We start from the raw sequence: 20,973 nt of genomic DNA on the forward strand, positions 1-20,973 counted from the left end.
TGGCACACAAGTAAGACACTTTTTAAATGCTCACCCTCATTCTAAAGCTACCTGTTCTTCAAACCCCTAGTTCTTCTAAAATACCAAACGAAGAAAGGGGTAATACACTGCTTCATACAGGTGCTGAGCACACAAAAACCCATTTAATGAGCATCTTACAAAATGCACTCATACACACTCTCATTGGGCCCCCAAAACTCTGGTATTAAGCCAATTTTAGAGATAATGTGACTTGCTCGATGAGGTGAGTAGGAGGGCCTAGGTGAACCTCAGTGTAGGCCCACGTGCTCTTTCCATTGTATCATGCTCACCATCTCTTCCACTCTGGGGAAATACTTTGCTGAACTGCTGCTATATAGAAAGGAGTTGTAAATGACTTTGTCCCTATCTTTAAAGGCTTCCAGCTTATCGAGATACAACATCTGGTTCCAAAGGTGAAAACACTGAATTCTCCTTTTACCTGTCAATAAGCCTTTTTCCCCGATTCTAAGCTGCAGACGCCTGGTGGCTTACACTTCCAATACATGACAAAAATCCCTTCTGACTTTAGGGTAAAGGCCAATACACCTGCTGGATTATTCCGTGACCTTCTCTGTGTAGCCATGGCTCCCACCAGAGGCAGGCCAGGTCAGCCAGACTCTTGCATTTTATTGTCAGTGGCTCATTCTCCTTTGATTCAGTGATTCAACCATCTTTGGGTACCCACCATACAGCATCACACCTTGGACATAAGGGGCATTAACACTATGAACTCAGAGGTCCTGAGCCTTTAGGAAAATGGTTAAAAGAGCTCACTGATGAACCCAGGAGGGAATATGCTGGGGGACTGGCCAGTAGTGAATTGTCTGTGGTCATTTAGGTCCTTGGGCAAGGTAGTCTTGGCCTCTTTCAGAAGTGAATGATTAGGTACAGAATGGGGCATTCTAAGAATACTGATGACAGGGAGGTAACAACTGATTAATTCACTTACTCAACAGCACTTCACTCACCTTGCAGTAACAGAGAGGAAAAAAAAAATCAGATAATGGAAACTATGAAAGGTATATTTGAAAGTAGGAAAACTGCAAAGCATAATGGAGACTGGAGGTCAACTCCCAGAAGTAAATGAAATTTTAAGCTCTTTGTGAGGGATGGAACTGGGTTCATTAAAAAAAAAAAAAAAAAAAAAAAAGATGCACCCCAAATTGAGTCCAACATGGACTTAAGACAGCTTGGAGAGGGCAACCTAAGTCTTTCAGGAAGAGGAAGCTACAATGCCTTAAGTAGAATAAAAACATCTGCAGGGAAACTGCCTATATTAAGAGAATGAATGTTCATCTCCAACCAATAAATTGGGTAATCTAGGTTAACAATGATGTGTAGTGTTGACCTGGCCACAGGGAGCCCACATGTGTAATGAGTCTGCTCCCAGATTTCCTTTATCATTCACCTGATTAGAACAGTTAGTATTTTAGTTTTGTTACTGCTCAGTTTACTGAACATTGGCTCCAAAGGCCTGTAGCACCTGGAACCTTTTTAATGAGCAGCACGTTTGCTAGGGAGCTACTCTTTACATAACTATTTCTCTACCAAAGCTCCTCAGGAAGCTCTGCCAGATGTTCCAGGTGGCCACTACTTTAATATCCAGAGACTACAGACTAGATACACTTAAAGACATGTAGACAACTGTGTTCTTCTGCAAAATGCATTCTGTTCAGCATGTGTATACCATGTGTGATTTATAAGCTTATACTTAAGAGACACATTTGGGTATAACTGATTCACTTTGTTGTAAAGGAGAAACTAACACACTATTGTAAAACAGTTATACTCAAATAAAGTTAAAAAAAAAAAAGAGAGACACATTTGGAAATAAAATCACTTTATTCTAATTCACAAACAAAAGCATGTTTAAGACGCCACACATCCGCCTAGCCCCAAACTCAGTATCATCTCAGTGAGCTTCTATATGGTAAGAATACCCTCTTCCATGGCAATCCTGAACCACAAAAGCTATTAATGATTGCAGAGCGGTTTAACTGGTGGCTTCACACTTTATATCTTCACTATCAATTACATTTTTAATGCTAAATCAACGTGGTCATGAGAGATGATTTTTCATGCCTTCAACTGGAACTTCTTGATTAAGCTAACCCTGCAAACAGAAAAGGTTTGTTAGAAGAGCACTAGCTACGTATGCTCAACAAAACAGAAGTCCTCCAAATTATGAAAGCAGGGATGAAGCCCAAGGTTATTAGTTTCTTTCATAAGCTGTTTAAGGCATCCTGCAACCAATAAAACTTCAACTCTACACTTTGAAGCAGAAATATAGTTACTTTGGTATTAGACGTAGCTTCATCAAAGACTTCTGATAAACTTGGCCATGCAATCTCTTAATTCCACAGTTTGACCACCTATAAGGATTAACTTCTCCCCTATTTCCTACATGAATGAAGGTGGGGAACTTTGAGAACCACTGGCCCAGACCAGGGTTTTAAAACGTTTTTCCGTAAAAAAATCAGGTAAATACTTTTCGCTTTGTGGGCCATATAGTCTCTGTCACAACTGCTCAACTCTTCCTTTGTTATGGAAAGCAGCCATACACAATACCTAAATGAAAAGGAGATGGCTGTGTTTCAATAAAATTATTTACAGAAACAGGTGTCAGGATGGCTTTGGTAAAGGGATCATAGGTGGTCAACCTCTAGCCTAGACCAATTCAGTGTAAGAAGCCTGAAAAATGACTGTATATATTAAATATACTCTGTGACTCCATGAGAATCAACTATAGATTTATCCACAAAAACTCTTTCTAAGTTTCTAAATAAAATCTGCAGAACTATAAATAAAAACACAGGCAGGAAAATGAAAATAATTATTTTTAATCGATGGCAAATTCTTAGGATGATAGGAGGAAATCACACAAAAACAAGTTGACTGCCAACATTCCAGAGAACCTACACCTCAAAGTCCCACTGAGGGATTTAATAAACTTGTCTCTCTCAAGTGAGGTGTGCAGAATGACAATGCTCTGTCAGATCTTGTGCTCATTCCTGGACTTTGGTGAAATCAGCGCTAAGGCTATGCAATAACCACAGTAAGATCTTGGCACACTAATCTATACCCGCCCAAGGAAGAATCAGATTCAGAACATAACTGAATCTGATTCTTCCTTAGGTAGGTAAAAGCCTAAGATAATGACTAGAAAACTTTGGACCAGCTCCTTGTTAGAAGAGTTAGATTATTTTTAGAGTAATTTAAACAAAATCTCCTCTAATTTGTCAGTTTAATTTATTAAACACAGACTCCCTAAGTTTTATAAGGTCCAGGGGTACCATTCAGTGAATTAAGCAGATGCAAGTTCAACTATGGATCGATGTATCACCTACCGTTCGCCAATCTGCACTGTTTCAGCACCTCACTGAAACCTTCACAAAGCTTAAGGTCACCCTGGTTCTGGGCACACTCCAAAAACTGTTTCACCTCAAAAAAGCATGGGCCATTCTGCTGCTGCTGTGCCAGCTGGGTTCCCTGAGGCTCCTGCAAAGGCATAACATTCAGGACTGTTAAGAAAGGAAATCAGGGACTTCCCTGGTGGCACAGTGGTTAAGAATCCACCTGCCAATGCAGGGGACACGGGTTCGAGCCCTAGTCCGGGAAGATCCCACATGCCGCGGAGCAACTAAGCCTGTGCACCACAACTACTGAGCCTGTGTGCCTAGAGCCCATGTTCTGCAACAAGAAGCCACTGTAATGAGAAGCAGAGTAGTCCCCGCCCAAAGCCTGCGCACAATGAAGAGTAGCCCCCATTCGCTGCAACTAGAGAAAGCCCACGTGCAGCAACGAAGACCCAACGCAGCCAAAATAAAATAAATAAATAAAAAAGGAAATCAGACTTACACCCGAACAAAGAGTAATAGCCACTCTTTGAGGTTAACTGGGGGAACAGAACTAGAAACAGATGCAAATTAAAGTTTCTATCTAATAACATGGAGAGTGAAAAAAAGTAAAGGCAGAAAGAAATGAGCTTTAACAAAAATCCCAGTTGTCATCACAAAGATTCATGAACAAAGATGCAAATAAAGTGGTTATCTGGGCATCTAAAGACCAGTGGTTCAGTGATGTTTCATGGAGGAAAAAATGGGCCTACTACAGAAAAAGAGATGGATGAGAGTTTTAAGTACATCAGAAATACAGAGTATACACCCATGCTCCTTAGAGGAGAAAATTCACGTATCTCAGAAAGAAGGGCAGTGGCAAATATCCGATAAGAGATGAGAGAGCACAGAGCCATTAAAAAAGATTTCTGAACACTTAACAAAGATTGAGATTGAATTAGTTAGGCGCGACCATGACAAACAAAACAAAACATATATATGTATATATATATGTATATATTTATATTCATTTATTCATTCACTCATTCATTTATTTATGCCAGGCCACACGGCTTCTGAGGTCTTAGTTCCCCAACCAGGGATTGAATCCCGGGCCCACGACAGTGAAAGCGGCAAGTCTTAACCATTGGACCACCAGGGAATTCCCCAAAATATTTAAAATAAGGGGAAAGTGGCTGTTTGACAGTGCAGCAGATTGAACTGCCACAATTCTACTCCTTGAGAAGAAAAACCATTTGTCCAGGACTCTATGACGCTGGCCTAAGTAAGGTACTAACTCAACTGCTGCCAAATATGGATAAACCATTCTCCACAGGTGGAGACAGTCCCAATACATAAGGCACTTACAACTAACTAGGTGTTCTCATAAAATACACCACCTTAGAGAAAGCTGCCCCAAATCTTACCTGGTAAGTGATGTCAGGCCTTGAGGGCTCAGCATTACTTCCTCCACTAAAGCCACCAGTGATGGCATGACCCAGAGTGTGGCCGACGGCAGAACCCACAGCCATGCCGGCTGCAGTGGTTGCCATCTGGGCCATCAGACCTGGCTGTCGGGGAGCAGCAGCAGGGGAGCCAACAGCAGATGGTGGAGCCGCTGCTGGTGGCTGAGCTGCGGGCGCTGGCCTGGGCACAGTTCTCATCTGAGGCGCCCGGCTGTGAAAGAAAGAAAGAACAGAAAGTATAAAGTTCCCACTCCCAACCAAGTTTGGAAATTGTCAACTTTTTTTTTTTTTAATAAATCCAATGGGATATTAAGTCGATGTTATATTTTTTTTAAAAAAATAATATTTATTTATTTGGCTGTGCGGGTCTTAGTTGTGGCACGCGGGATCTTCGTTGTGGCACGTGGAATCTTTAGTTGCAGCATGAGGGATCTAGTTCCCTGACCAGGGACTAAACCCAGGCCCCCTGCATTGGGAGCGCTGAGTCTTAACCACTGGACCATCAGGGAAGTCCCAGGAAATTGTCAACTTAAATAAACAAACAAACAAACGAAAACCCCCTGTATATTAAAATAACCTCAGGATTTCATTTTAAATCATTAAATGCAAATACTACATACATACAAGAAAACCTTACAGAACACAATTCCCTGAACTGTTTACATCATTTTCCCTTTAACCTTTTACGGTTGTAATCACCAAGTATAAACGTTTTTTTCCCTGCTTTTTTCCAACCATTTCCACGTATTCACAAAGTCTATAGTATCTTTAGAGAACACAGTTATTCCAATACGTCATAAAAATCAATATAACTGTTAATGAGACAAAAGCCTCTACCTTCGTGGAGCTGACATCCTATTGAGGGATCAAATAAATGTTAAGAAAAATGTTAAGAGAGAGCACAGCGTGTTGTGGGATGCTGCAATTTTCGGACAGTCAAGGGAAGTCTCACTGAGCTGGTTAACAATTGAATAAACACGGAAAGATAATCATCTGGGGAAATAAACTAGTCCAATTCCTTCATTTTACAGATTAGAAAACTGAAGCCCAGTAAGTGGAAGTGACTTGCCTGAACTGTTATACCTAAACTGATTTCAACTATTTCCCATCTGTAGAACATTTGGATGCCTTCAAAATTTCACTATGTCCAATGTTGCTCCAAAAATCTTTCACACAGATTATACCAACTCTGCATTTTTAGATTGTTTCCTTGGGCGCTCTTCCCTCAAATGATGCTAGGTTAAAAGTTTATGACTTCACTTCCTATCAGGTGGTATCTGGTCTAACTTTACAAAAATGTGGTTTACCCTCCTTTAGATAGCAGCATCTTTCCATTAGTGAACTCCTTCCCTATGCTCCTAGCACACAGTTTAAACACAATTCACCTTAGTCTTGAGAAGCAACGTGGTCCTCTGCTAAATGTCCTGAATTTGTCACCGGAAAACTCAGGTCTGAGAGCTGGCTTCTCTACTTATTGGTGGCATGACCTTGGACAAGTCACTTATTCTGAGTCTCCAGTTTCCTTACTCCTGTAAAACATCTACCTCTGAGGCTATCAGGAGGTGCAATTGGCAGTACATTTTACAAGTATTTTATGAACTAGAAAACGTCATGTACACGTGGGGCCTTAGTGACTATGACTGTGTCCTCTACTGGGCCGAGCCCTTAGAATGCTCACTGCTCCTGGAAGGTGCTCAAAGATTACTTACTGAATTGAAATACGATCGTTTCTCCTGATTATACTACCTTACACTTTTTTTTTCTTGCTATTTTTAAAGAAATTTATTTATTTACTTATTTTTGGCTGCACTGGGTCTCCGTTGCTGTGCGTGGGCTTTCTCTAGTTGCCGCGAGGGGGGGCTACTCTGCATTGTGGTGCGCAGGCTTCTCGTTGCGATGGCTTCTCTTGTTGTGGAGCATGGGCTCTAGGCACAAGGGTTTCAGTGGTTGTGGCGCACAGACCCAGTAGCTCCGCGGCACGTGGGATCCTCCCGGACTAGGGCTTGAACCCGCGCCCCCAGTACTGGCAGGCGGATTCTTAACCACTGCGCCACCAGGGGAGCTCTTCTTGCTATTTTAGACGTTTCAGCCAGATTACATTTAGGAATATCCATTTCTTTCTAGAAGTGGCCTGCTTTAACTTAAAATGTATTCTAAGTATTTTAAGTAATAATTCATGGACATTCCAAATTAGCAAGTTTGCCACTAACGGGAAAACTAGCCAAAGCCCTACAACCAGCTGCGGCGACCGGAGGCGGGCCCACGCCGCCCCAGCCTTCGTACGCCCCGTCCCCCGCCGCCCCGCCGCCCCGAGGCCCAGCGCAACCTCCCTCTGCGTCATGGCGTCGCCAGGGCCCCAAACCTCGCGGTGGCCTCACCTGGCCGGAGGGGCTACGCGGGAAGTGCGGCTTCGGCTTCCACGAGGCATCTTAAATGCGTGGCGAAGCGAGATCTACAAGCCCGAAACTCGGAGGAGACCCTGGCTGCTCCTGCGACGAGCGAGAGCGGAAGGCGGAAGGCGGAAGGCGGGGCTGGACTCAGCGCGCGGCCAATTAGAGCAGAGGAAGGCAGAGGCCTTCCTTTCGCCGACGTCTCCGCGCGTCTGAAGGTCACAGGAAGAGCAGGACGTCACGGCGGCGCCTTGACGGTTGACGTCAGGAGCTCGGCGCAAGGACTGTTTAGAAAACCGGAAGTGACAGTTGTTGGCGTGCGTACCTTGTCCTGCGATCCTAGCGCGGACCTTGTCCTCCGAGCCTAGTGCGAGTCACAACCGCTAGCTGTTTGCTTCCTAGGGCACAAGGACCGTCGCTACTACCTTCAAACGTTTGCCTTATTAACATGGTAGGTCAGCTCCAATCTTGAGAGAGTGAGTCAGAGCTCTGGCGTGATTGTCTCTGGACCTTGGGCCAGTTACTTAACCTTTCTCACCATTAAGTTACTCATTTGGGTAAATATTTTTTGAGGCACAATGTGGGCACATAATAAGACGGAAAACTTTAGGGATCGACAGAGCTGAGTTGGTTCTACTTTTATTTTGTCCGTGGATCCAGTCAACAAGTTAAATTCAGACAGTAATAATGCCTTACATTTATGTATTTCGTACATTTTCAAACCCCTTTCATATATTATAGAATTTGTGCCCGTAATTTGTATGGTATTCGTTTACTGATACTTAAGTGAGATGTTCTGAATGATCTCCAAGTGCTAGCTAGGTTTTGGAGATAGAGCAGGAAATAAGACTACCTCCAAGGAGTTTAAATTCAGGGAGGCAAGAGACAAACACCTACATAAATTAGATGGTGGTGATATGAAGCGAAAGCAGGGTAAGGGTGGTAGGGAGTGAGGGGTTGGAGAGGGCATGAGTCTTTGAAGAGGAAGTATTTGAATGGAGTCCTTGAGGAAGTGCGGAAGCAAGCCTTGTGTTTATCAAGGGTGCGAGCATTGCTGGCAAAGGGAATGGCAATTGCAAAGGCCCCAAGGATCTGTGCTTCAGTGATACTTGGTGTTAAATGCTTTTAACAGTACATTTTAGCGCCTCTGCAGTAGGGGACAAGTTAACTAGTGGCATTTCATGGGGGGCTTCATGGGAAAGTCCTTGGGGGTGGGGTGGGATTTATGGAGGAGAGAAAGCAGAGGTAAACCTCCATTTCTGCTTGGATGCCAATCAGAAATTTCCCCCTTCCACCAGAGGTAGCAGAGTTTAACACAGCCTTTCCAACAACAGCAGAATGTTTGTGGAACTGAGGGGTAAATAATGCAAAAAGCTTTTGTGAAAAACAAAGTTTTATTTTCACAGAACTTTTTAAAGAAATGAAAGGTTTACAAATGATAAGCCTTTGTATTCGCCTTTGGATAATTCATAAAAAGAGATGGGAGAAAGGAACTTTATTTATAAAGGACATTCTGGCACCAGAAGAGCTTAAGCGTGAGCAGAGCTTTGGACAGACAGGCATGCAGACCAGAACAGAGACAATTTTAATCATACTTAGCCAAGTCATTAATTCCTAAATTGAAGAGAGAAAATTAGATGTTTGTACAAGGTTATTTTGTGATAGTAAAAGATTAAACAGTCTAAATTCCTGTCAGCAGAATACAGGTTAAAAAAATTATGGCACATTCACACAATATGCAGCTATAAAAAAAGTTTTTCTGTGTATTGATATGAAATGATTTCCAAGATAAACTGTCAAGAGAAAAAAAGCAAGGGGCAGAATTGAGTATAGGGTGCTATTTGTGAAATGGAGAGAAAAGCCCATAGTGTCCATGCATAAAATATCTTTAGCTGATAACACTGGTTGCCTTCAGGCAGTGGCACAGGGGTGAGACTTTTACTGATAACATTTTCTGTCTCTTGGATTTTGAAACAGTTAATGTATTACCTCTATTCAAAAGACAACAACATGTTAAAAGTTAAAATGAATAGCAAAAAAGTGGGAATTGAAAATAAATAGAATTCTACTACCTATCATTTGCAGTTTGGCGGGTTAGGTGTGCTGAAGTTCACACTTTAGTAGAATTTATATACCAACTTATTCCCTAGTGATCACAGTCATTCTCAACAAATGCAATTACAGTGATCAAAATTTGAACAACGAACTCTTGCAGGCATTATTACAGATATTTGATGCAGATATTTGAATGAACTTTTGATGATTGCAATAAAGATTCTACTGAAATTAGGTGGTAAATATCAGAAGTTTTAAAACTGTGCAAACTCTGTTCCAGAAATTCCATGTCTAAATATTGAGAAAGTCATGAATGTGAAAGAAATTAGCCATGAGGATGTTGATTTAACAAAATGTATAAAATAGGGAAAACGTGAAATAACCTAAGTGTCCTGCAATATACAATTAGTTAAATAAGTTATAATACATACATACAATGAAATGCTATGCAGCCATTTAAAATGTTGTGAAAGAATATCTGAAGTGAGAATTATCTTCACAAAATACCAAGTGAAAGAGCAGGTTACAAAGTAGTATACATAGTATGTTTGTATTTTGAGAAAGTTCTTTTATATTTTAAAGTCTGTAATTATATACATCCCAGTAGTGATGTTATCCATTGGATAGTGATTTCTTTCTTCCTTCCTTTTTTTTTTTTTTTTTTTTTAATTTATTTTTTTGGTGGTACGCGGGCCTCTTACTGTTGTGGCCTCTCCCGTTGAGGAGCGCAGGCTCCGGACGCACAGGCTCAGCGGCCATGGCTCACGGGCCCAGCCGCTCCGCGGCATGTGGGATCTTCCCGGACCGGGGCATGAACCCGTATCCCCTGCATCGGCAGGCGGATTCTCAACCACTGCGCCACCAGGGAAGCCCTCTTCCTTCCTTTTTTTTGGCTTGTCTATATTTTCTAATTTGTCTACAGTGAACACACAATAATTAAACCTACATTGGTGGTTTAAAATATGTCCTCAGGGCTTCCCTGGTGGCGCAGTGGTTGAGAGCCCGCCTGCCGATGCAGGGGACGAGGGTTCGTGCCCTAGTCCGGGGGCATCCCACATGCCGCGGAGCCGCTGGACCCGTGAGCCATGGCCACTGAGCCTGCGCGTCCGGAGCCTGTGCTCCGCAACGGGAGAGACCACGACAGTGAGAGGCCCGCGTACCACAAAAAAATAAAATAAAAAAAAAAAATAAATAAAATAAAATATGTCCTCAAATTCCTTGATGCTCCCTTCAAAAGGTGGAGCCTAATTCCTCTCTAGCCTCCTGAAAGACCCTGAGTTAGAATCATCCAGCTAAGCCACTCCCAAATTCTTGACCCACAGAAACTGAGATAGTGATTTGTTACACAGCAATAGGTAACTAATACACATAACTTCTGCAGTGAGCATATTTAAAATTTAAAAGCTCTAGTATCTTAAAATGAGCAAAATCTAGTTAGAACATCTTAGAGTGTTGCTTTAACATAGCTGTTGTCTCTCTGGATATGCTGTACTTTACAACAGGAATTGTGTAGGAACTGAGATGTTTAAGACATTAAGGTCTATACACTATAAATGTAGTTTTCTCTTTGGATAACTAAGACATAGTTATATGAATATGGTGCCTTGCACATATCAGACAAAAAAAGAATGAATGAATTAAACTGTCGATCTAAAAAAGTACAGAATACTATAAAACAAATGGTTAAGTGGTGTTTATATGAAGTTCTAAAGGATTTTAAAGGAATGGACAGTCAGTGTGGATGAATGCTTCAGGGAGAAAGTGGCACTTGGTGCCACTTTCACTTAGGTGAAATTAGTTTTAGAAAAATTAAAATTGTAAAGGGCACACTGAGTAGCACAGCACAGATTCAAAGAAGCAGAATTGAATATGGTGAATTTAGAGGACAGAAGACGTGTGTCACGAACCAGTGTGTTTTTGGAAGTTTTGAGAAACAAACTTAAAATCCAACAGATGGGGACTTGCCTGGTGGTCCAGGGCCTTCCAATGCAGGGGACGCAAGTTCCATCCCTGGTCGGGGAACTAAGATCCCACATGCTGCGGGGAAGCTAAGCCCACGTGGCACAACTCGAGAGAGAAAACCCACAGGCCACAACTAGAGAGAAGCCTGCGCACTACAACAAAAGATCCCGTGTGCCGCAATGAAGATCCCACGTACCACAGCTAAGACGCGACGCAGCCAAAAAATAATGCAACAGATGATTTGCAGCACAATATAAGGCATTTAAGCTTTTTGGCCTGCAAGGTTAGAGCAGCACTGAGGGTCTTTATATTATTAAAATGGTCTTCTGAAGATTAATCTGGACATGTGTGAGATACTGCAGAGGGAGACTAGGGGTAAGGAAAAAAATCCTGATGGCTAAGACAGTGGTGATGGGAACATTATTACTAATTATTTGAGTGCCTATTGTATACCAGGCACTGTGAGCTTTACATGCGTTATTTCATTTATGCCTCACAAGAACTCTTGAAATAGGTACTGTATCATCCCTATTTTATATGTAAGGAAACAGATGCTTAGAGTTTAAGCACCTTGCCCAAGTCCATACAGGTGTTTGACTCCAAAGCGAAGACTCCTACCACACCACACTGCCTGAATGCTGGAGACATTTTAAAATAATTAATGAAGTGAGTGAAAGAATTTAAGACTTCCCTGGCAGTCCAGTGGTTAAGACTCCACACTCCCAATGCAGGGGGCACGGGTTCCATCCCTGGTTGGGGTACTAAGATCTTGCATGCCGCATGGTGCGGCCAAAAAAAAAGAAAAAAAAGACTTCGTGACTAGAGAGGAAGGAGAAGAGGGATCACGTTCTGTAAACTTAAAAATAATTACCATTTATTGAGCATCGGTTATGTGCCAAGCCCTTAAGGGTGTCAGACATTTTATATATTTTATCTATAATCCTGTTTGGCGAGGTAACCCAGTATTATTCCCATTTTACAAATGCAAAACCTGAAGCATGGTGGAACTTGAAAGTAGCTACCACTCAGAAATTTGCTGAATGCCAGATTGATGAACACCCATAGCTAGGATTAAAATTCAAGTTGCTTCTTCCAGAACACCACCCTTCTCCCCCAACAAAGGACTCACCGCTGGGCGAAGAGACCTGACTGCAGAGTGAAGAGAAAGAAAAGGGACCCTGCCATACTCTGCATAATTTTTAAACTATAACCCTAGTTCTTGGACATGGAGTTTGTGGGTGGTTCTGAACCACAGAAGGATGTCTACAGTTGAGGAAAACTGATGCTGGGAAGAGTGAATGTTTTTGAGTATCTCTTATGCCAGGTTTTCTAATTAGCTGTACGACCTCTGGAAAGTTACTTGAGTTCTGTGCCTCAGAATCCCGTCCGTAAAATGGCGATAGCATTCGCTTCAAAGGATTGCTGAAGGGTCAGCAGCGCAGGGAACCTAGCATACAGCATTACAATTTAAAATATTCCTATTCTGGAAAATAAATATTAAGCCTGCACAGTAGTATATGACACTTGGGTTGAAATCTTGACAAATTCCTATCTTTGTTCTGCCCAAATTCATCTTTGTGACCTCTTCTTTGCAGATAAGAACTCAAATATTTGTGGACTTGAAAAGTTACCACAGCAACTTAAAAAAAACAAAACACCAGAAAAATTTTAATGCCATTCTTGCTGCTCTTTTAATTAAAAACCCTAAACAGGCATACCCACTTGGATGTTACTTAATTAACAATCAGTAAGGAAAAGATACTGAACTTAAGCGATGTCGAAAAGAAGTTCTGTTAACCAACATGGACTGTTCCCGTTAGGACCACAGTTACAGCTGGAGTCAGAGAAAATACTTTTATCAGGTCCTTTGGGTATGGGTATCCTGTTGAAAACCAGACAAAAACAAAAAACAATTATTCTCTTTAGTCCGTGCATAAACACTGGAAGTAAATCCCTTACTTGTATGTTTAGAAAGATGTTTTCTGCGTTTCCTAGCCCCTTCTACCCAACTAAAAAATTCCAAAAGGTAGAATTTTAACTGCAGCCGGGAGATAGGCTGGGAGTTTAGGAGGCCCAGCTAATGACTCGCTACGCGGGGCAGCCTCGTGGGGGGGCGACTGTGCCCCGTTCGAGTCGCAGGGGACGGACCGGAGCGTTACCAGGGCGCTCGCGCGGGCCCGCACGCACCAGCGCTCAGGCGAGACGTGTGCGCGGCCGGGGCTGCAGCTGGCGCTGGCGACGCTGGCGCTGGCCGTTGAGCTTCTGCGCGATCCTGCGCTCGTGGCCGCCGGGCACCCGCCAGTTGGTGCGCAGTTCCCGCTCGCGCCGCGTCTGGCCCTTGCTGCGCCCGGCCCCGCAGGCCGGGAAATCGCGCAGGTAGTAGTAATCCGGACAGGCATAGAGCGTCTCCTCGGAGCCAACCAGCGGCCACGTTTCGGGTGGCGGCGGCTGGGCCTGACCCTGGACACCGGGAAAGGCCGAGTCCATCGCGCCTGGCCTCCTAGTCGCCCGCTTGCGCGCTCGCGCGCCTGAGTTTCTGGAACCCCCCCCCCCCCCTCAGCGCTTCGATTGGCTCCGCCGAAGGGGGCGGGGCCTAGAGGTGTGTCACAGAGCCGGGAAGGTACTCAGCGCGAGGCCTCTGCGGTTTGGCACCTGGAACCGTGATCCCTTCCTCCATCACGACCTGTGCGCCGCCGGAGCGAGAAGGGTATTTGGCAAAATTCGACCAAACACTTGTTTATGTCGGTCAAAAATGGGAAATTATCCAAGTATGAAGTGTGAGGGAGCTGTGCATTCCTCCGGCGGACTTTTATCAGCATTGAACATTTTGTTAGGCTATTTGATGACAGGAGTAAGTGCTCAATAAATGATGCAATGTGAAAAAGGAGCTTCTGAAGTAATATCTCTGGTATCCCAGTAATATATTTTTAAAACATGTCTGGAGTGAAAGGAAATGCGGTGGAATGCTAAAAGTATTTCTGACTGGTAGGGACACACGCACATTAGTTCGTTTTCCTTTCCACAACCCACGTGTTTGATAAGGGGTTCAAATTAACTATTAAGCGAGCGAGCGATTAAGAAGGGAAAGACCCTGCCTGGTGCGAGGCCGGGAACCGCGTGCAATTTCGGATTATCAGCAGGGGCCCAAGCCCTGCGGCCAGGGGACGCTAAAATTGTGGTAGCTTGATGCGCCTGCAGTTTGGGGGTGAGAGCCGAGAGTTGGGAGCGGCCGCGCCGGGCAACCAGCGCGAGGCCAGCGTCCCACCCGCCAGCCCCGGGTGCGCCCGGCCCCGCGGGCGTTGAGGGAAGGATGCTCCCCGAGAGCGGCAGAGGCGAGAGGAATCAGGGCGAGTGCCCTGCGCTCAGAAAAGGCCAGGCCTACCTCCTCGCCGAGGGCAGCTGCACAGCTGAGCAGAAGTCATTAACACCCTGCGGCACCCGAGGCTCTGTGGTGACTCCCTGGTCTAATTACCTAATTACTGTCTCCGTAAACGCTGCTCTCAGGGAGATACTGCGAAGAATGCCTTTGTTTTGGTTTGGTTTAACTAGCGCAGATAATTCTCTTCCCACGAAAATTGCATCTATCCCCTCGGGGATTTTCTTTTTAATAGATCGAAAATAATTCAATACTTAAAAAAAAAAAAAAAAGTCCTTTTCAGGTATTTGATCTTGCTGAGTTTCTGTCTGTGACCAAGTTGCCAATTTGAGGTTTTTTTTCTGCTCTCTGTGAAGTATCCCTGGTGGGGCGTGGCCTACATACCACGCTCTGAGGGCAATTTTGTTAGTTCCTTAAATGAGCAAATCCCAAGAGAGAGTTTTTAATAAAACGCAGAGAGGATTTTCTCTTCCACCCACGTGTCTTACACCTGCTACTGGGAAAGAGAGAAGCTAATATTTATCCCTCTACCACTCTCCCACACATCATCTCCTTTTAAAACTATCTTTAGAATTTGTTATGAAAATATTCAGACCTTCTCAGAAGTGAAAATAGAACAAAGAACTCCCGTATCCCATCACACGGATTCAACAATTATCAAGATCCTGTCAGGTTTGTTTTACCCCTTTCTGTTTTGCTCTGCTGCAGACCTTATGTCATTTTACTCCTCTATATATCAATATACAGCTCTAAAAAACTAGACTTTTTTCTTACATAACCTCAATGCCATTTTCATACTTGACAAAGTCAACTTGGCCCTGTTATCATCTAAAACCCAGTCCAGAATCAAATTTCTCTGATTGTCTAAAAGACAATAGAAAACATACAACTCAGAATACGTACAGAATCTACACATGAAATTTTCTTGTGTGATGTTTAAGCCTCTTATAATTTAGGGTGGGCCCCTGCCCTTTTCATTTTTCCCTGTCATGACTTGCTGCAAAAACTGGATCAGTTGTCCTGTAAAATGCCCCACTTTGTGGATTTTTCTGTTTCCTTGTCGTGTCATTTAACTTCTTCCTCTCTCTCCCATATCGTATAAATGGAGGTTGGCTCTAGAGGCTAGGAGGTGAAGTGTGTTGGTATCACACCAGGAGACCCGCAATAGCTCATGGTCCCAATTATAGTGATCAGTAGGCTCAGGTGGTGACAGCCTGCCCCTGCAATTGTATAGTTCCACGTTAAGCTCTTATCTAATAGTTTCAACCATGGTTCATTGCTTTATTTGCTATTGTGTTCATTTGCTATTATCTTACTAGGGGCTGTGAAATGGTAATTTTCTAATTCAATCCTTTCTTCCACATTTATTAGCTAGAATTCTTTCCCTCATGAATTTAGACTCTTTGGTTACCCTGATACACCTTTTTTTCTTCCAGTTTTATTGGTATATAGTTGATGTACAGCACTGTGTAAGGTGTACAGCAAAATGATTTGACTTAATACATCATGAAACGATGACCACAGTAAGTTTAGTGAACATCCATCATCTCATATAGATACAAAATTGAATAGAAAAACTTTTTTTTCTTGTGATGAGAACTCAGGATTTGCTCTGTTAACTTTTGTATATCACATACAGCAGTGTTAATTATATTTATCATGTTGTATGTTACATCTCTAGTACTTATTTGTCTTATAGCTGGAAGTTTGTATCTTTTGACTACCTTCATCCGATTCCCCCTGCCCCCCATACCACTCTCCCACACATTACCACTAGACCTGTCCTACAAGAAATGCTACAGGGATTCCTTCAGGTTGAAATGAAAGGATGCTAGACAGTAACTTGTAGCCAGATATAGACATAAAGATCCCTGTTAAAGGTAAATACATTGGCACATATAAAAACCTATTGTTGGGGCTTCCCTGGTGGCACAGTTGTTGAGAATCCACCTGCCAATACAGGGGACACGGGTTTGATTCCTGGTCCGGAAAGATCCCACATGCTGTGGAGCAACTAAACGCGTGCACCACAACTACTGAGCCTGTGCTCTAGAGCCCATGAGCCACAACTACTGAGCCCACGTGCTGCAACTAATGAAGCCCGCGTGCCTAGAGCCCGTGCTCCACAACGAGAGAAGCCACCACAATGAGAAATCAGCGCACTGCAACGAAGAGTAGCCCCCACTCGCCGCAACTAGAGAAATACCACGCACAGCAACGAAGACCCAACGGAGCCAAAAATAAATAAATAAATAGATAAATAAAACCTATTATTATACATTTTTTTGTAACCCCACTTTTATTTTTTCACGGGATTTAAGAGACAAATGCTACAGTAATCAAAACATGTAGTACTGGAATAAGGCAGACATATACACCAATGGAACAGAATAGAGAACCCAGAAATAAGCTCTTGCATATATGATCAAATGCTTTTCAACATTTGGTTCTGGGTAAACTGGATATCCATATGCAAAGGAATGAAATTGGACCTTTACCTTACATCCAATACAAAAATTAACTCAAAGTGAATCAAAGACCTAAACATTAACTCTATAAAACTCTTAGAAGCACACGTAGTGGAAAAGCTTTATGACATTGGATTTGGCAATGATTTCTTGCATATGACACCAAAAGCACAGACAACAAAAGAAAAACTATATAAATTAGACTTCATCAAACTTGAAAACTTTTGTGCATCAAAGAACACTACGAAGAGAGTGAAAAAGCAACTTATGGAATGAAAGTATTTGCAAATCATTTATCTGATAAGGGTTTAATATCCAGAATATATGAAGAACTCCTACAGCTCAACAACAACCAAAAAACAACCCAGTTTAAAAATGAGCAACAGACTTGAATATACATTTCTCCTTTCCTAACCTTCCTTGCCATATTGATTTCTAGCCCCCTATGGTACTCCAGCAGCTATGATAAACAATATGGGGTCTGTGCCAGTTGCCAATTTATTGCCTTTTGGCTCCAAATTCACCCTTCATTGCTTGCTGTGCAAAAATTGGAGCTGGACCATTTAAGTATTTTTTTCTTTACCAGTTGGCACAGTGTTAGACTTTGTCAGGTGAGGGCTCTGGAGAGTAATTGCAGGAGGAAGGGGTTTCCCTTCTCATTCTAATGTACTCTTTTAGCAGGCTCCTGCAGCATGCATGGGTTCCTTAGTGCTCAGCTCCTGCAGTGCAGATAGCTTCCCCAGCACCAGCGTTCCTCAGCTCATGTAGCTCTTCCAGAGCCCGGCTCCTGCAGTGACAGTGGCCAGCACCACCCAGCCAGTAGTTTCCCCCTGAATCCTCCCATCCTTGGTTGCCTTTGAGATACCTCAAAGGGTATCTCAACGGCACCTCATAGGGTGCCTCCATTGAGATACCTCTCCAAGAATGGCTTTCCTTGACACCCTAGAAGGTAGGTTTCTGGCAAGTTCTGGAGGGCAAGTTTCCAGCAACTACCATTGCTCTGTAAAGCTCAGCTTCTATGTACACCGGTCCCAAATCTCAGACACAGAGTTTTGGGTAAAGTAGAAAAGGATAGCTTTATTACTTTGTCAGGCAAAGGGGGACTCCTGCCTGGAAAAACTGTGTCCCAACCCGGGAGGATTTGATGAGGGGTTTTACAACAATGGTTCAAAGGTGGGGTCTCTGACAAGATGAGGGTGTGTGCGAGGCTTGCACTTCCTTAATCTCTTCTCAGATGGTGGGTCTCCTAATCTTGATGAGCTTCTCTGGTTCCTTTCATCTTGCCTCAGGTGGTTTCTTGGCTGCTTCTCCCTTGATTAGCAACTGTTCGAATCTGCCCTTTGGAACTCCGGGAAGGTCGTGGAGACTGGAGTCTTGCCTATAAGAAACAGGGGACAAAAGGGCCTCTATACCTGGGAGCCTCACAGGGTCTCACTGGGTTTCACCATTGGCCCAGCATTGAGTGACTTCTGTGCCATCCAGTTACCCACAGCTGTGTAACTCTCCAACAAGGTCTGGATCTCAGCCCTGGTCCTCTGCCTCAGCTTAGGGGCTGAGGGATGCACCTTATATATGCCAATCCTATATTCTTTAGAGTTCTCTCTACTTTTTGGCTAGCAGCCAATCCCACTTTACTCAAATCCCCTATTATAGTTAACACTTACATGTATTAAAATTTTGCTGTTCAAATTGCTGTGTGGCTTCCATCTCCCAATTTAACCCTGAGTGATACAGGGTCTCTGCCCAACATAACAAGGAAGAAGGACACCCAGTCTCTCGTCATTACACAGTATGGTGTGCTAAACCAGTAGTGGGACAGAGTATTGGGGGTAGTGGGTAAGAAGATACCTAGAGGGTCCATGAAGACTGAGAGAATTAAGCTGAAAGGATAAGGAGGGGATCAGGGCACTCCAAGTTCATCATTAACACCTCTTGTCTTTCTTCCCACCATCACTAAATCTCTGAGTTATATCAATTCTATCTCCCAAGTCTGGTCCATGCTTTCCACCCCACTGCTGCATCTTATGCCAGGCCATCATCGTCTCTGGCTGGTTTATTGTGAGGGCTCTCTAATTATCCTCTTTGCTTCCACCCCTTGTTCAGCCTGTTCTCCACAATGAAGCCAGAGAGATTCTTCTAAAAGACAAATGTGAGTCCTTGATTAAAAACTGTTGGTCGCTGCCCATTGCCCCTAGGACAAAATCTGACTCATTTGGCCACAAGGTTTGGAAAGATCTGGCCTCTGCTCACCTTTTCAGTTTCATCTTGTGCCACCCCTGCCTGTATTCTTACTCTCCAGCCACATGGAATGTTAGTTTCCTTAGGAACCTTTATTAGTACTGTTCCCTCTTCCAGGAAACCCTCTCCCTACCACCACCTTCACCCTTTCACTCTCATCTTTGCTTCTTTAGCTCATCCTTAGCCTCAGCTAAGATATCTACTCCTCGGAGGAGACTTCCCAAGCCTATCTTTCTCTGATCTGGCTAGGCACCCCTTATGTATATTTCAGTCAATCCTGGTACTTTTCTCATAATGCTTATCACAATTGTAACTGGCTGTTAACATGTATGTCCCCTCACTACCATGACGTGAAATTCATACTTCGTGGCAAGAAAAGAAAAATTTAAACATAAAAACTTTTCTCTGCCCTTTGGCCTCCTCTCTCCCCTCTACTGTGCATTGTGTATCTGCATTATGCATCAACCATGCCTCCCCATAGGCAGAAATACCTTCTCAGCCATAAAGAGCAACATTCTCCTAGCACCAGCAAGACAACTCCTTACAAGATAACATTCCTTCCTGACTTTGTAAGGGGTCACGATGACCCACTTACAAAATTGGCACTACTTTGCACTCACAGATCTGTATTGTGTAAACTGTCAATAATACGTCACTTAATGTACGGCCCCTTGTCTCAAAAAAACTTACGTAACTGTGCTTTGACTTCTAATGGGCGGAACACTTCTTGGAGCTTTCTGAGAGGCTGTTCTCAGGTTATAATCCTCAATTTGGCTTGAATAAAATTTTCCATTTCTTAGATGGACTGATTAATTTTTCGTCGACACTACACTACAAGCTCCATGAGGGCTGAAACTCTTGTTCACCCTTGTTTCCTCAGCATCTATTAATATTATAGTGCATGGTACATATTAGGCACTCAATAAAAGTTGGGGGGAAAAGAATGAACCAGCAAAGATGACAGGGAGAATGTGTGAAAGTATGTGATGTAAGCAGAGTGTAGGGACATGGGTAAGAGTGGCTGGACCTGAAGGGCCCTGTAATTTATACTGAGCAATTTGTACTATAAAATGTAAATCACACACTCCACATTGGTTGCTGGTGATTGAACTGGGCTTCCTGTTCATACGTTTGGTTTGACCAGCACAGTTTTAAGAACCTTTGAATGTGTATGCCTTTCAGTTTGCCACAATTCCCACTGGTCCCCACATTACATGGGCCTCCTTTCCTCATTGAAGCTGGCTGCCTGCCTCACTGAGATCTGTGTTTGCTATCCCCGCATATGGATGGGAGGTAATTTAAAGAGGGGGATTTAAGATATGAGTTCTAGAAAGATGAATCCACCCTCAGTGGCGGTGTGCTTTGAGGATTCCTCGGGAGAAGTGAATTTGTTTCATTCAAAGAGCCCTGGGAATAAAGGTAGACTCAGAAAATCAGAGGCATCGACCACATTTTGAACAGCTCACGTCTTCAGACTGCTAAGTTGGCCATTGCCGGGCTGGGTCCATCCTCTCCTGTTTGCTTTCTGAAACACAAACTGCCCTGGTGAAATCTGAAGTCAGAGCTGCAACATTGACTCAACAGCCTGCCATATTGCAAAGCCTCATGCCAGGAGCTGTGGGGGGATATAAAATGTAAGGGGAGGCTGGAATATAGCATTTC

The 20,973-nt window shown here is 43.4% G+C and overlaps 2 protein-coding genes across 2 annotated transcripts; both read right to left on the reverse strand.

Annotated features, from left to right (window-relative positions):
- Positions 1–1,844: 1,844 nt before the first annotated feature.
- On the reverse strand, positions 1,845–7,293 carry CHCHD2 (coiled-coil-helix-coiled-coil-helix domain containing 2). Its single transcript, XM_059036715.2, has 4 exons — positions 7,201–7,293; positions 4,784–5,033; positions 3,369–3,519; positions 1,845–2,134 (listed from the first exon to the last, which is right to left on the reverse strand). Exons 1-4 carry the CDS (start codon positions 7,248–7,250, stop codon positions 2,124–2,126), a joined length of 462 nt encoding a protein of 153 aa, XP_058892698.1. The 5' UTR covers positions 7,251–7,293; the 3' UTR covers positions 1,845–2,123.
- Positions 7,294–12,914: 5,621 nt separating this feature from the next.
- On the reverse strand, positions 12,915–13,716 carry NUPR2 (nuclear protein 2, transcriptional regulator). The gene is made up of 2 exons (XM_067013938.1): positions 13,417–13,716; positions 12,915–13,111 (listed from the first exon to the last, which is right to left on the reverse strand). Exon 1 carries the CDS (start codon positions 13,714–13,716, stop codon positions 13,423–13,425), a length of 294 nt encoding a protein of 97 aa, XP_066870039.1. The 3' UTR covers positions 12,915–13,111; positions 13,417–13,422.
- Between the last annotated feature and the right edge of the window lie 7,257 nt (positions 13,717–20,973).

Source organism: Kogia breviceps, chromosome 14 (assembly GCF_026419965.1).
Source record: "Kogia breviceps isolate mKogBre1 chromosome 14, mKogBre1 haplotype 1, whole genome shotgun sequence".
Taxonomy (NCBI): Eukaryota; Metazoa; Chordata; class Mammalia; order Artiodactyla; family Physeteridae; genus Kogia; species Kogia breviceps.